The sequence below is a fragment of the Arthrobotrys flagrans genome (assembly GCF_004000055.1).
Source record: "Arthrobotrys flagrans strain CBS H-5679 chromosome Unknown unitig_1, whole genome shotgun sequence".
NCBI classification, from domain to species: Eukaryota; Fungi; Ascomycota; class Orbiliomycetes; order Orbiliales; family Orbiliaceae; genus Arthrobotrys; species Arthrobotrys flagrans.
This window is the reverse complement of record NW_027137556.1, coordinates 1,027,098-1,043,037: the sequence shown is the minus strand read 5'-3', so window position 1 is coordinate 1,043,037 and position 15,940 is coordinate 1,027,098. Positions and strand designations below refer to the sequence as shown.

Below are 15,940 nucleotides of genomic sequence, written 5' to 3'. Positions count from 1 at the left end.
GCAGATATTGACATCTGGTTAGAAAGGGCGGCTACGAGAACATGCGGAATTAATTCTGGATCTATGAATCTGCGATACGTCAATTGACTTGAGCGTGCATTTCTCAGGCGCCGAATTCTTTGAACAAGACATGTTTGCTGGCATATTCGTTCGCTGTTCGGGAAGTCCCACCGACCTCCCGGAAAGTGCTGCCTCGCGGCCCCTTTACTGGAGACGGAGCCATCCACGGTGCATGGCTCACCACAGAAATTCAAAGCTCGCGATAGTCTCTCCACTTTGAACCTCAAAAATATCAAAAATCATACTTGACCGCCCTATCCTTCCTCTGACGTGCGTTCGTCATTCTAGTCGTTTCAAAAATGTCGTTTTAGATACCCAATGCGTCTCAAATTGAGCGGTGACAAGGATGTGAACACGAGCGATTGGCTGACATTGTGCGACGGTGAGCCAAGAAACCCGGTTCTGCCGACCAGGGTAAGTAAAGTTCCGAGCAAGAAGCAAAGGACGCAACCGGGGCTATTAGGGGCTTCATCCCAACTTAGTGGCCTGTGCTAGTGCACCAGAAACCGCTGGACATGGGGCACTGAACAGGGCCTGGGACGAGTGCCTGATATTTTCCAAGAGGCGAGATAGTTATTGCGTACCTAAACTTGGACCCCGCGCCTACTGCTAACGGATCCTCAGTTGGCGGTAGAATATTTACCAATAATCTCAACGAAATAAGGGAAACCAGTGCTTGGAAGCCATGGATAGCATCGATAGATTCTGATTACACAGCTTGAGTGGTCGTGCAAACTAGATTGCACCGAGGCATCGACGCCGAAACGAATGGCCAAGCTTCCCTGAGGTCTCGCATTGACCCAAAGCACCACACGACGAGGAATTCGGCGGAGAATTAATTGGAGGGCGAAAGCTAAGAAACTAGCAAAAAATAGCACTTTTCGGAATGCAAGCCAATCGAGCCTGTGTGTCTCTCGCGCAAGGTACCGTGCTAGTACAGTACATACATGGGTCTTGGGAAAACGTACCCTGTTCCGAAGAATTTTGATGGCATGCGCTCGCCTTTTTTTCTGTTTGAGACGACGTGCATTATTTTATTGTTGATGACTGCAGCATCAGGAGGCCGGCATTCTGAGCTAGATTATATATAAAGCCGGTGAGCCCGTGGTGCACAGAAACATCCGGTTTCGTCTCTGTCTTTTGTGGGGTACCTAGAGTACGTTCTTTTCTACCGTCGACGCCCTTCTTTCTTTTCGTTTCATCCTTTCTACAGAGTAGATTGTTCTTTTACAACCCAGGCTTGTCCTGTCATTCTTTTTGAAATTTTGGTATCTGCTTTGACACCAGGTACAATTACATTCATTCGATTTATCGTTGTACGATCTATCAAACATTCATCATCCAAGGTCTCCTAGAGAGTTCTATAAAAATTACTATCTAAACGAAAGAGATATCTTGTGGGAAACGTCCAGGCGACCGGATCTTGGGAATCACCATACTAGTAAAATCTGCGACAACCATCTAGCCCCTCGCCGACAGACCAGATTCAGTTCTAGGTTTTTGATACAGAAACGTCTCCCATCTTTAAAACATCCTGACAGAAATAGGTCGAACGTCATCTCTTGTGATTCTTTCGCTGAAGTTGAAGTCATATTGCAACAATTGCATCTCAGCGGTCTCGTTGAAATAGTACCAGACGTCGACACCCAATCACTGATTCTTTACTGAGCTTCTCTGTCATTTAAATTTTTTCCTGCCTTCCACTTCCTCCTTCCTTCCTCTTCATCAAACAAAACATCATCAAAGCTACCTCAACCTCCTTGATCGGAACGATTCTCGAGGTCGACAATTACCAATAATAGCTCTAGCTGCCATCCAACTCGCTCACTCAGTATCAGAATGCATTTCCTTCGCCTCCTGGGCACCCTGTGTGCCCTAGGTCAAATTGCTTCTGCTGTCCCAATTGGGCAACGGTATGCTTCTCTATAACTCCATTTTCTCCTTCATTGCTAATACCCTATCGTAGAACTTCGTTGGCTCCTCGGCAAGCCTCTCCATACTGGCTTGGCCAGGTCCAACATCAAGGTCTTGCCGCCTTCAATAGCAACCCACAATCTTATCAAGTCTTCAGAAACGTCAAGGACTTCGGTGCCAAAGGTGACGGTGTTACTGATGATTCCGATGCTATCAACGCTGCCATCCAAGCTGGCAATCGTTGTATGAAAGGATGTGACTCTTCGACCACCCAACCTGGATTAATCTACTTCCCAAGCGGCACTTATCTCGTGACAAAACCAATTATTGCTGTTTACTACAGCCAGCTTGTTGGTGACGCTGCTACACTCCCTGTTATCAAGGCTGCAGGCTCTTTCTCTGGAATTGCAGTCTTTGATAGCGACCCATATGAAAGTGACGGCTCCAACTGGTATACCAACCAGAACAAGTAAGTAATCAATCTTCCTAAATAGCAGTTTTTTTTGATATTGACACTTTTCTAGCTTCTTCCGTGCCATTCGCAACTTTGTCATCGACTTGACTGCGACACAAGCTGGAACTGGTATTCATTGGCAGGTTGCCCAGGCATCTTCCCTCATCAACATCCGCTTCGAGATGGCAAGTTGGCATAAAAACACAAATTAATAGCTGAATACGATGCTAATTTGTTTTATAGGGCAATACCGACAGCCAGGGTATTTTTATGGACAACGGCTCAGGTGGTTTCATGTCCGATCTGGTCTTCAGAGGCGGAAAACTCGGTGCTTTCCTCGGTAACCAGCAATTCACTACCCGAAACTTTGTCTTCGAGGGGGTCAAAACGGCAATAGTTCTCAACTGGAACTGGGCTTGGACTTTCAAGAGCCTTGACATCAAGAATTGTGAAGTCGGTATCGACATGACGGCTGGAGGTGCTGAAGCTCAGAGCGTCGGATCGGTCCTTGTCCTTGATAGCAAGATTTCGAACACCCCTATTGGTATCAAGACAGTTCACTCGTCCACTAGCCAACCTATCACCGGAGGTACTTTGGTTATCGACAATCTTTCAACCAACAACGTCCCGGTTATCGTCGCCAATGACGATGGAGGTGCCATCCTAGCCGGTTCCGGAGTTGCTACCAAAGTTGAGAGTTGGGGCCAGGGCCGCGTCTATTCTCCAGATGGAGGAAGCCGTATTCAAGCAGACCTCATGCCAAGGCCTCAGAAGCCGGCTGCCCTTCTCGACGGCAACGGTTACATCTTCGAGAGGTCCCGCCCACAGTACACTGATGTTCCGGCCGATCAGATCGTATCCGCTCGCTCGAACGGTGTCAAGGGTGATGGAATCGCTGATGATACCGCTGCTCTTCAGATCTTGATCCACAACAATGTCGGCAAGGTCATCTTCCTTGATCACGGTGTTTACAAGCTCACTTCTACTCTTTACATCCCACCGAACACCAAGATTGTGGGTGAATGTTGGGCAACTTTGATATCTGAAGGTCCTTTCTTTGCCGACTCCAAGAACCCCAAGGTTGTTGTTCAGGTTGGAAACCCGGGAGATGTCGGATCCGTCGAACTTTCGGATCTTGTCCTTGAAACTGCTGGCCCAGCTGGTGGTGCTATCGTTCTTCAGTGGAACGTGGCTGACGCTCCTGGCACCAAGGGAACAAATGGCATGTGGGATGTTCACATTCGTATCGGTGGTTCAGCCGGCACCAACCTCCAATCCGACCTGTGCAAGAAGGATCCCTCCGGTGATGGCACACAAATCAACCACAACTGCGAGAGTGCTTTCATGCTCATGCATATTGGGAAGACTGGTTCCGTTTACATGGAGAACAACTGGATCTGGACCTCCGATCACGAACTCGACCGTGATGACTTCAGCCAGATCACTATCTTCAGCGGACGCGGATTGTGGATTGAGACACAAGAGGGCCCGGTCTGGGGCTATGCTACCGCTTCTGAGCACAACGTCATGTATCAGTACCAGCTCACGAATACCAAGAACGTCTTCCTCGGTCTGATCCAAACCGAAACCCCATACTACCAAAGCAACCCGACTGTCTACCTCCCATACGACGTTAACCCTGCATTTGAGGATCCTGTCTACGATTGCCCTGATAAATCCCAAGGTTCTACCTGCGCCAAAGCCATCGGTCTCCGTGTGAAGGATTCCAAGGATATTTTGGTCTACGGCGCCGGACTGTACAGCTTCTTCGAGAACTATACACAAGAATGCCTGGAGACCCAAACCTGCCAAGACGATATGGTCTCAATCGAGGGTAGCACGCAAAACTTCTTCTTGTACAACTTGAACACCGTGGGCGTCAGCAACATGGTGAAGGTCAACGAGAAGAAGCTTGTGCCTCAGGCGGAGAACCAGAACGGATTTGCTTCAACAATTGCTCTCTTTGCACAGCCATAGCTCGGCTGTACCTTACAGAGGCAGGGATATAAGGCGAAAGTTCTGGGGAAGCCAAAATGACCGAAGTATCAGCATCTCCCAGCGATTATGGGATTTAGGGTCTATTTTTGGGGTCTTCTTTTGGATATGACGACGCCAGGGGACATGATAATTTTTTCGGTTCAGTGCCCTGGGCTTTACTTGCATGGCTTGCTACTTTGATAGTAGGAAGCCAAGATCTTCATTTCGACGGCGTTTAATGTTTATTTTCCAAGTTTTCTTTCCTTTGTTTTATCTACTCACTGTACATACATATCCCGTCACTGGGAGCTGTGTTTCTCTTAGCGTGCATACACATATACCCAATGACTGTTATGGTTTTTTCCGAAATACAAATCATGGATATCTGATCAAGAATGACCAATTGATCCCCGTGAAATCCCGAGTAGAAAGTGTATTGAAATAAAGATAGTAAATGCTTTTTGATTAACAGAGAGATACCTTCTATGAACCTTTTAAGAACGCCATGCCGTGCTGATACAAGCCTGAAAAAAAAACGCAAATGCCATCAGATACACCCTTATCGTACATATTTACGCAGCTCAATACCTCCTCTGCTTTTTAATCGCCGGCCCACCGAAAGAATCATATTCTCTTTTAACGCCGTTGTGCCCTGGCTTCGAGGGCCTACCTTTATTCCACTTCGAGCCTGTGTTTGGACAATCGGACTTTCTATGCCCTGTCTCGCCACAGCCGAAACATTCTATGTTCTCAGCGCCACCGTTTGTCGTTTTAGCTCGTCCACCGATCTGTTTTAAGTTTCGTAGAGCTCTATCTGCGTCTTTCTCCTTCTTAAGAGCTTTAGCAGCACGTTTAGATTCTACGCGACGGAGAACCTCGGATTCCGAGGCATCCGTATCGTCGTCCGAGTCCGAACCATCCTCCGGATCCGTATCTTCAGTCGATTTTTTCTCTAACACCGGGGCCGTACGGCCGCCAAAGTACCGTCTCACGGGTGCTGCCGGTATCGCTTCCTCTTCATCGTCGCTGCTGTCGTCGTCTTGAGCATGTGTATGCTCGCTATTCCACAGAGTATTTCCTGCCATATAAACTTTCACACCACCGACCATTTCCCCCCCACCGCGGACTTCGTTAGCACGTTCGGAAGCTGGGAGTGAAAGGGACCATCTCTCGGTAGCACCAAAGGCTGAGGAGTTTATGGCGGCTTCGCGCCTAGAGGACTCGAGTGCCTGTGCTGCGAGGATGGCGGATCGGGAGACGCTATCATTATTCGATCGGGGGGTTGATTTCGGGGTAGACTGGGAAGATTGGTGTTTTGAGGGGGCCGTTTTTGTAGTCGGGGAGGATCCCGAAGAGAGTGGCTTTTGCATGAACTGTTGAGGTTCGCAGGTTAGCTTTTTTTTGTAGATTGGCCTGGTGGGGAGCCGGGGGGACGTACTTTCATGTTTAGCAGACGGGATGAGACAGGTTTTGAAGCCTGTGACGACGGTGTGGATGCCATGATGGCGATTTTTATGCGAGTCCGCCCTGGTGATGTATTCGCTTTTGTTACGAGCACGAGGGCTTTGCTTGACAGGATTTTGAAGAATCTCGATGGCGCGTGTTGTCGCATAAACTAAATTATGTTACCGGATTGGGATTAGTATTTTCGCTGAGTCAGCATCCGCAGAATACAACAGGGTCAACATGATATCGAGGCCAGAACAAGAATCCTGAATCCTGAAATTTGATGGATTTCCTGAATCTAGGTTTGTATGAGCACTATGAACAGGGCGAAGTGAGCATTGGCTTGAAGAACAAAGCCATCATCGGTTCGTACTACCTCGATACCACCAACTATCAGGATGAAACCCAAAATAAAGCCCACGTGACTATTTTGAGCGTTAGAGCCGTAGGCGTGGCAGATTTTTGTCCTCGCTTGCTTGCTTGGCAAAAAACTTGAATACTGAGTTCCAATCTGAGCAGTTTTGTACGACCGGGGCCCAAATGTGTCACGTGAGTTAGGATTATGTGCATCTTGGATGTATGAGTGCCGGTATAAAGACGATTCTATTGTAGAGTGCTCATGAGTATAGAAACTAGTAGATGTGCTATAGATACATCTAAGACTTACTTTTCCTACAGTGCAGCTTCTCTCATGGTCCGTTTCCTAGACGGTAATCTTAGCAGCGTCCAAGCATCCATCTTGTCCTCATGATTCGGTGAAGCTCGCTGCGTTTTGAAGATAGTATAGATCCGGAATATTTGTTGCATATCAACTATTTCCCGTGTCAACATTGCGAGGTTTTGACCCGAAGATACCGATATCATGTTGAATTCGCTTCGGTTTCGGCTTCGGCTTCCAGAGGAAAGACGGTTGATATTATTCGCGGCATCATGTCTCGCGATATATTTATGCGGTCGTCTGACCGTAAGCCCATCCTCTCAAATAATGGGCACCCCCAATCGGCTTGGAGCCAACATTGCGTCGATTCGATTTCGATGCTCTGGGGTTTGTTTACAATTATGTTGGGCTGTTCATACGTCCGTAACATAATAGAGCGTCAGCGCCTGGAGGATAATTACTGGTGAATTGCATGTTCCCATTATTTTCTTATTTGATAATTCGTTGTCGTACAACCTAAACGTTAGCGTATTCGTGAAAATTTGGATGATTCGATATATTTCATGAAGGTCGGATTCTGCGGAATCCTTCGACGCTTTTCATGCGTGGGTATTTGTTTATGCGTAAACAGTGATGGGAAGGAGCAGGACCGGGAACGTGAGGGAAAGGTCCCGGGCCAGCACTCTAACATGTATTAATTCTTAGACTTTATAATTTATTTCCGGCTTGTACGGGGTTAGCGAGGAATAAACGAAACGTGGGGGATGTAAACTTGCGGATAAAAAGAATTTGCAAGTTTGTTATATAAAAAGGTGATCTTGATACTCGGATAAAAACATATCAAGAAACCCGAATTCATGGCATGAGATGCTCGATATTGTCATATACTGTAACCCGGAATACAAACTTCGAGTTCATCTTGAAATAGACGTAAATGAGAACGCCGTCGTAATTGATAATATATTTTTTATCATTCTTCATCGGATGTTCAGCCATCGCTCTTCAGAACTAATAAATATTTTTGTAATACACGGGTGCTTTTGTCCGCAGACCTTAACTACTTTTATCATGTTGTTGGTAAAAATACTTCGCATGACTGAAGTTTTATAAAATATTTTCGTGTAATATCTGTCGCAAATAATTGATGACGGTGATGGCAAGGGTCAAGATAATAGCGTGGTAGAGAAGAAGAAAAGAGCGTGAATGACTGTTGGTGATGAAGTGATGTGAACGTGCAACAGTTTATATGCGCAAGATTGTTTGTCGCACCGCACGAATTGTCAAAAGATGTGTTGCGTGGTATTTTCCCAGCCAATCAGAGGTTACTCGTTCCAAACTCCCAAACCCGCTGATATCACCGATTCCGAACTTCCCCCTTCAAACCTTCAACCTCGAACCCGGCCGACGAGGGCACCTACACCACCGATTGAATATAACCAAAAATGATGCTCCGCCACCTCCCGCGTACCCTCCGCCTACGGGCCTCAAACCCCTCATCCCTCCTCCTCATCCGCGCTTCCTCGACCTCTGCTTCCACACCTACGAAACAAACCCAGACCTCCGTCGACCCCGCCACGACTACAACCGGTGCCTCGGCCGCGAATGCCACGGTCGATATATTGGAATTGCAAGCGAGCCAAGCGCCGAATAGGAAACAGACGTGGGCGAGAAGTCAGATGCCGAGGGGGGAAGCGATGGTTGGGCCGAGGTTTGAGCAGACGGATTTGGCGCTGCAGGTACCTATTACCTCTTATGTTATATGGGGAATTGTGGGGATAAAGGCTGATATACGTCTGGGGATATAGCCACGACCGATGGCGGCGATAGAGTTGATTCATGAGGAGCCGGTGCGGTTTGTACATGAGCATGTGGTTGTTTGCGATGGTGGTATGTCCCTTTTTCCCCTACGATATATATTTTTTTAATAGAGAGTCAGGCTAACGGTATATATAATAGGCGGCGGACCGCTGGGTCACCCAAAGATATATATCAACGTTGATAAGCCGGAGGTTGTGCCTTGTGGGTACTGCGGACTGCCGTTTGTATGCCCTCCCTTTCCCCTTCACCATGCGATTCTTCTATTGAATACGAGCAAGAGGATACTAATCGATGGGATCGTAGGCACATATACATAACAAAGCAGCAATTGTGGCGAACGGACAGGGGAGTCATGGGGAGTATGTTATTCTGGATTAGAGGGTGGAAGGGGAATTGTGTATAGGATAGGGAGATGGTGTACATATACTAGAAATACGATGTTCTTTGCAATCAATCGGTGGGCTAAAACGGTATTGCCGACTGGTATTATATACTGGTACTGGGATCAGTTGGAGGTTTATATGAGGCTCCCAAAACGGCTAAAGTGATGCGTTGCGGTTGTTTCTTGTTTCACCATCGATTAAACCTTCGCGTGTTTCTTCAAGCTACCTTTTTTTTTTTTTCCTATCGCAAAAATTTTCCTTCTCTTTCCCATCAGCAAGCAAACTTTTTTTTCTGCGCCAACCTTTCTTACCAATTCTTACCATCGAACGGTACTTTACCATTGAGGAGAAGCAGGAAAGGATATAGAGATGTCGGACGGATCATCATCACCGGCGCCAGAGTTGGTGTTTGTAGGTTCGAAGCCGTTCGAGGCCTTTGGTGCGCTCGGAGATTTAGAGCTCGAGTTCGAGAAGGCTGAGGTTGAAGTTTGTACGCGATCTTTCTCCTTCTCCCCTACTATCGCTATCACCGCTCTTCCTAGTTTGATACGAATGGCCATCTAATCGAAAGAGAGAGAGAAAAGTAAAATACCAAATCAAAATCACCGCCCCAATCTACGAACGTCGCAACCCACTCACCAGCCGAATCCCCGGTTTCTGGCCCACGGTCCTCGAAGCCACGCCCGATTTCGACCAACACGTCACACCGCAGGACGTCCCCGCCTTCGCAGCGATTACATCCTTAAACATCATCCGCCCCAATCCCGATGAACCTAGAGATTTTATCGTAGAGATAGGGTTCGATAAAGAAAGGAATGACTTGTTTGAGGATGAGATATTGAGGAAAAGGTTTTGGTGGAGGACGGTGGAGGGCAAGTGGAGTGGGTTGGTTAGTGAGCCGGTGGAGGTTAGGTGGAAGGATAATAAGGATTTGAGTAACGGGGAGACCAAACGGGTCTACGAGGAGTGGAAGGCGAAGAAGGATGAGAGGGAAGGGAAGGGCAAAGGGAAAGAGAAGGTGGTTGTTAAGGGGAAGGGGAAGGGGAAGGCTGTTAGCAATGGTGAGGAGGAAAAGAAACCGAGTTTGGAGGAGAGGTTGAAGGGGGGTCAGCCGAGTTTCTTCACGTGGTTTGCGTGGATGGGAAAGGGGACTGAGTATGGGCTCGAGGGGAAGGAGAAGGAGGAGGGGGAGGGGGAGGAGGGGGAGGGGGAGGAGGAGGGGGATGAGGATGAGGAGGGGGATGATTTGTTCAATCATGGAGATGAGCTGGCTTTGACGATTGCGGATGATATTTACCCAAATGCTATCAAGTATTTCTGTGAGTATTCTCCATATAAATAAACATTTGAGGTGGCAGAGATACTAATCTTGGAATAGTGGAGACTGTTACGGGCGACGAGGAGATCGATAGCGACATGTCGGTTAGTGAGATAAACAGCGAAGATGAGGATGATGACGAAGAAGAGGAGGATAGTGAGGATGATGGGATTGGGAGCAGTCGGCCGAAGAGGGATGTTACCGATGATAGTGAGGATGAAGGGGAAAATGAGGGGAACAAGAGGCGCAAGAGAGTCAAGAAATAGACAATAAACTCTCTTTCTTGACTTCTTTTTGAAATATAATGTACGATACGAGGTTTTTTCGGAGGGTGTAATTGTACGATCCGACCAATAGAAGAACGAAGCGACGCGATCTAACTAGAGGGAGCATAGGCTGGTCGCAAGAACGGTGGCGAGTGCCCCTGGCGGAGAGGGAAATGACCAAACAATTGCGCCAGCGCAAAAACATGGGCAATTGGGAAACCCCATTAATTTCCATATTAAATATTAAATTTCCCGGTAATAAATAACATACGAATCGAATCGCCTGACGGCAACTGGCATCCCTCTTTGTTCGAGTGCCTGGATTAATATTCGATCGATGCGACTGGGGGTAGATGGTAATAAAAGGCGCATGCGCATTCTTTGACATTGCATTCTTCCTTAGCATCTTTCTAGAATTGTCATGCAGGACGGTATTTGCTGGGAATGAGCACGTCCCCTTTCCCAACGGCCGGCTACCTACTAACTTCTTACCTAGTACCTTGCCATGAGGCAGTAGAATAGGTAGATAGCAGATGTAAACAATTCTCGACAGACAGTTAGCCTGGATTTCAGACGGATCGAACCGAAACAAAACAAATGGAGAAAAGGTAGGACAGGTGCGACCATGTGAGATGTTAATATATTGTCCGTCCTACATTGTATTAACAGGGGAAGTTGCCTCGGGAGAATTTGAACAAAACCTCCTGAACATTTGCGATAAAATGCCTGCACACTTGAACTGGGAAATAATGGATAAAGAAGACTAATTGAATCGAGACATCCTTGTATTTACGATTCCACTTGTTCTTTCTCTTAATGGTAAGCTGTTGAGGTGCTTGGGTGAAGGTATTTTGTAAATAAGAGGGGACCGTCCTTCTCTATCCTTTCTTCTACATCGACGTCTATACATCTACAACATCTTACAGATTATATCGCATCTATAGACATTTACTTACCCAAGTAACCATACCCACCCTGTGTCTACCAACTACTACTATATTTTGGAATTGGAAATAAAAAGGGACTCGCAGCTGCCGATAATAATAGCACACGCACGATCGATCGATCGATCCCTTTTCTATCTGCTTTTCGACTCCACTCCTCATCCTCATCCGCTCACAGTCCGACTGACCGACAGCACAAGAAAGGCAAAGACCGGGGCAATCCAGATCAAGATCCGATCTGACCCAGAAAAGCAAGTTTGATTGAGTATAACTGTGGCTGGCTAGCAGGCCAGCTGGTTGGCTCGACTGTCTGGTTGGCTCAGCTGGCGAGGATGCTGCGGCCGACATTGGCCACAACCACATTTACCACCTCCCCAACCCTATCCATATCGAATCCCTCGTCTGCAGCTGTATCACACCCCTCTTTGCCCTTGCTTCTCTCAGCTTCGGTATCAGTATCGGTATACGTTCTGATATCGATATTAATCTTAAAGAAGAAGCTGTGGATGCCCGTCGTCGTCAGTCGGCTGTCTGCACGGTCTCGGTTCTCCAGGGCCTTCCTGCAACTGAGCATACAACCAGCCAACCGTGCTATCTCAACCTCAACCTCGACTTCGACTACCTCTCCACATCGCCACCTTCCTTCTTTGCTGTCATCATCATCGTCCTTGTCGTTATCGTCTTCTTTAATATCTCCTCGTGGACCGTTAGAGCATCTACCGCGGACACGATCGTCTGGACCGGTCTTAACAACACCATCTGCATCTTCCCCATTTTATAAATACCACACCTCATCCCTCCTCCTCCCCTCTTCACCACTGCCACAACCACAACCACCATCCCAACCACCATCGGTACCATCGTCGCCATCACCTCGGTCTGGTTTTGCAGCACGTGGTCTCAGCTCCGTGAGAAATCCCACGGTTGCTACCTTCGCCTCTTCTTCATTCGGTGGTTGTCGTCGTCGTACTCACCGTCGTTATCGGCCTTCCCTCTTCCGCGACAATAATAACCTCGGTTTTCTCTTCCTCTCCGTCCTACCCTCGGTTTCCGCTGCTGCAAACCTCCCTCCCGTCTCTCACCCTCTGCATCCTCCCGCCGCTTCTACCTCCATCCAAGCCCTCGGTCAATTCAGGTCTTTCTCCACAAATATCTCCGCCCTCGCCTCTCCCTCCTCCCCACCAGCCACAGCCGCCACCATGGCCGACCCTGTCATCTCCAAGAAATCCATGGAGCCTCATTTGATAACCGATAACCTCGAAAAACCCCTCCTGGATAATCGAACCTACCGGGTCATCCAACTCCCAAACAAAGTCGAGGTTTTGTTAGTACACGATGACACCACCGACAAATCTTCCGCAGCGTTGGACGTTCGGGTGGGAAGTATGTGCGATGACGACGAACTGCCCGGTCAGGCTCACGCTGTCGAGCACGTCCTCTTCATGGGCACCAAAAAGGTATTTTTATATATTCCGAACCTCAAGTTTTGCATTTTATATAGCTCACACGCGATTTTTTACGTTAGTACCCGGGCGAAAATGACTACATGTCCTTCCTAGCCAACCACGCCGGCTCATCCAACGCCTATACCTCTGCTCTATCCACCAACTACTACTTTGAAGTCTCCCACAAGTACATCTACGATGCCCTGGACAGGTTCTCCCAATTCTTCATCTCCCCTCTTTTCGATCCGAACGGTCTCGACCGCGAATTGAATGCCGTCGACTCGGAGCATAAGAAGAACCTCCAGCAGGACAACTATAGAAGCTATCAGTTGGGAAAATACCTGAGCAACCCAAAGCATCCGTATAGCAAATTTACGACGGGAAATCTGGAAACACTCAGAGACGGCCCTAGGAGCAAGGGTGTCGATGTTCGGGACCGATTCATCAAATTCCACGAGAGGTACTACTCGGGCAACCTGATGAAGCTATGCATTCTAGGGAGGGGTATGATAACTGATCTCCAATTTTCCGGTGGGGATTGTTGACTGATTCGTTTGATTAGAATCCTTGGACGAGATGGAAAAGTGGGTAGTGGAGCTTTTCTCGGACATCAAGAACAAGGACCTCCCAGCTCCGACATTCCAGGGAGCTCCGCTCTCCGAAAACGAACTTGGGGTGATTCCTACCCTTCCCCATATCTCCAGAAATCCACGCTAATCGATGCGATAGACCCAGTATTTCGTGAAGCCGGTTATGGAAACACGCGCTGTCACCTATACGTTCCCATATCTCGACGAGAATCCGTACTACGAAGCGCAGCCTTCCCGATATATCGGCCATCTCATCGGTCACGAAGGCCCCGGTTCCATCCTTTCCGTACTCAAGGAAGCCGGCATCGCCACCTCGCTCTCGGCCGGCCACATGCGGATCTGCAACGACACGGGAATGTACGTCGTTAATATACGGCTAACCGTCAACGGATTGAAGAAAATCCCGGAAATCACCGCACTCCTCTTCAGCTACATCCATATTCTCAACACCACCCCTCCGCAGGAATGGGTTGTCAAGGAGCTTCAGTCCATGGCCGAAGTCGAGTTCAGGTACAAGCAGAAGAGCACCAATGCCGCGAACTTCGTCAGCGAAATGGCCAGCACCATGCAGAACAACATGCCACGCGAGTTCCTCCTTTCCGAGCACAAGATCCGCAAGTTCGACGCGGGCTTGATCAAAAAGGGATTGTCCTACCTCAGGCCCGACAACTTTAGATTGGCGATCACTACTCCGGAGTTACCGGATGGACTCCAATGGGAAAGCAAGGAACGATGGTACGGAGTGGATTACACGCTCCAAAAAATTCCAAAGGATGTCTTGGACATCGCCACCAAGGCGTACAACGGCGAGGCACCGCCATCGCTCGGCGGACAACTGAATAGTCTCCATCTCCCGCATCCCAATCCTTTCATCCCGACTAACTTTGATGTTGTTCGTAAGGAAGTCGTGGCACCGCAAAAGGTCCCCACCCTTCTCAGGAACACACCGGAGTCGAGGATCTGGTTCAAGAAGGACGATACGTTCTGGGCGCCCAAGGCAAACATCTATTTCACCCTTCGCACACCCCGAACATACTCTACCCCTAGAGACTATGCGCTCGCCCGTTTCTTCTGCGAACTAGTCAAAGACTCCCTCCATGAATACTACTACGATGCCGAGCTGGCAGGGCTCGAGTACAGCCTTTCGCCTAACATGCTAGGGTTCGATCTGGAAATCGGAGGCTACAACGACAAGATGGTTGTCCTCCTTACTAAGGTTCTGGATGCCATGAAGGATCTAAAGGTAAAGGAAGGGCGATTCGAGGTCATCAAGGAGAGGCTTGTCCGTGCTTATAAAAACTGGGAGCTGGGAACTCCATACCAAATGGTCCCTGAGTTCACTAGGCATCTTTTGGCGGAGAAGAAGTGGCTAAACGAGGAGGTTTTGGCAGAGCTTGATGTGCTCACCGGAGTCGAAGAGGTCCTCGCGTGGTGGGAGGGCGTTCGAGCCCTCAGCGTCGAGGGCTTGATTCACGGAAATCTTTACAAAGAGGTACTCGCACCCTTCGTCTAATCGTTATTTTTAAAGATTGTTAATGAGGGTTTAGGATGCCTTGAAAATGACGGACTTGATCATCGGAATCTTGAAGCCACAGCCGCTGCCGACATCGCAGTGGTTTGTCCGCAGGTGCGTGCTGTTTCCACCGGGAACAGAGTTGGTCTACGAGAGAGATCTCAGAGACCCCAACAATGTCAACAACGCGGTTGAGTACATGTTGCACTTGGGCACAATTGAGGATCGACAGATGAAGGCCCGCCTGTTGTTGTGGGCTCAGATGTCGCAAGAGTAAGTGTTCTTGGCTGCTCCTATCTAGAATTTCAAAAACTAATGTTATTTGCAGGCGAGCATTCGACACCCTCCGAACCAAGGAGCAGCTTGGCTATGTTGTTTTCTCGGGAAGTCTCATGCAAGCGACGACCATGGGATACCGTGTCCTCATCCAATCCGAGCGATCCTGCGCTTACCTGGAGGAACGTATCGAAGCCTTCCTCAACCAAGACTGGGAGATGGAAGAAGAAGCGTTCGAAAAGCACAAGCAGTCCGTACTCAACAGGCTGCAAGAAAGCTTGAAGAATCTCAACCAGGAATCCAATCGACTCTGGTGGCATGTCGCTAGCGAAGCCTACGACTTCTTACAGGTCGATGAGGACGTCAGGATCGTTAGCAGTCTTACTCGATCCGACATGAAGAAGTTTTGCGAGACATATGTCAAACCGGGAAGTGAGACGAGGATGAAGTTGAGCGTTCACTTGAAGAGCATTGCTAAGAAGAACGCCGAAGACGATGGCAAGAGGGTTGGCGGGAAGAATGTTTACATTGAAAACGTAAGCGAATGGAAGAGTGGTATGGTCCTTTCGCGGGGGCCACGACCCGTCCGAGGTTTAGAGGAGATGGAAATTCTAGCGGTGAAGCTTTGAATACGTACGTCTCTGGCATGCTGGATGACTACCGATGTAGATGTGGTGGTGCTTTGTTCGGAGGCGGTATGGGTCTATGATTTGATGGTTCTTTTATGGTTTATGGTTTTTTGTTGGGAGAGATTTTTTTGTTAGAACCAAAAAGACCAGAAAAAATACAATGAACGCATGTGATACGATACGATACGATGTGGTTATGGACGACCCCTTTTGGTTTTTCCGTCCTTTCTCTTTTTTTATTTTATTGGA

The 15,940-nt window shown here is 48.2% G+C and overlaps 5 protein-coding genes across 5 annotated transcripts; 4 read left to right on the top strand and 1 right to left on the bottom strand.

Moving 5' to 3' along the window:
* Window positions 1-1,899: 1,899 nt before the first annotated feature.
* Window positions 1,900-4,405, top strand: DFL_008304 (uncharacterized protein; the record flags this gene model as incomplete). Its single annotated transcript, XM_067638020.1, has 4 exons — window positions 1,900-1,973; window positions 2,027-2,443; window positions 2,499-2,613; window positions 2,672-4,405. 4 exons carry the CDS (start codon window positions 1,900-1,902, stop codon window positions 4,403-4,405), a joined length of 2,340 nt encoding a protein of 779 aa, XP_067485951.1.
* A 581-nt stretch (window positions 4,406-4,986) lies between these two features.
* Window positions 4,987-5,906, bottom strand: DFL_008303 (uncharacterized protein; the record flags this gene model as incomplete). Its single annotated transcript, XM_067638019.1, has 2 exons — window positions 4,987-5,778; window positions 5,844-5,906. The coding sequence occupies 2 exons, from the start codon at window positions 5,904-5,906 to the stop codon at window positions 4,987-4,989; spliced, it is 855 nt and encodes a 284-aa protein (XP_067485950.1).
* Window positions 5,907-7,951: 2,045 nt separating this feature from the next.
* Window positions 7,952-8,705, top strand: DFL_008302 (uncharacterized protein; the record flags this gene model as incomplete). The annotated part of the gene is made up of 4 exons (XM_067638018.1): window positions 7,952-8,245; window positions 8,315-8,396; window positions 8,466-8,551; window positions 8,631-8,705. The coding sequence occupies 4 exons, from the start codon at window positions 7,952-7,954 to the stop codon at window positions 8,703-8,705; spliced, it is 537 nt and encodes a 178-aa protein (XP_067485949.1).
* A 374-nt stretch (window positions 8,706-9,079) lies between these two features.
* DFL_008301 (uncharacterized protein) lies at window positions 9,080-10,294 on the top strand (the record flags this gene model as incomplete). The annotated part of the gene is made up of 3 exons (XM_067638017.1): window positions 9,080-9,200; window positions 9,295-10,029; window positions 10,089-10,294. The coding sequence occupies 3 exons, from the start codon at window positions 9,080-9,082 to the stop codon at window positions 10,292-10,294; spliced, it is 1,062 nt and encodes a 353-aa protein (XP_067485948.1).
* A 1,450-nt stretch (window positions 10,295-11,744) lies between these two features.
* On the top strand, window positions 11,745-15,691 carry DFL_008300 (uncharacterized protein; the record flags this gene model as incomplete). The annotated part of the gene is made up of 6 exons (XM_067638016.1): window positions 11,745-12,695; window positions 12,764-13,187; window positions 13,246-13,358; window positions 13,413-14,765; window positions 14,821-15,059; window positions 15,115-15,691. The coding sequence occupies 6 exons, from the start codon at window positions 11,745-11,747 to the stop codon at window positions 15,689-15,691; spliced, it is 3,657 nt and encodes a 1,218-aa protein (XP_067485947.1).
* Window positions 15,692-15,940: the final 249 nt, after the last annotated feature.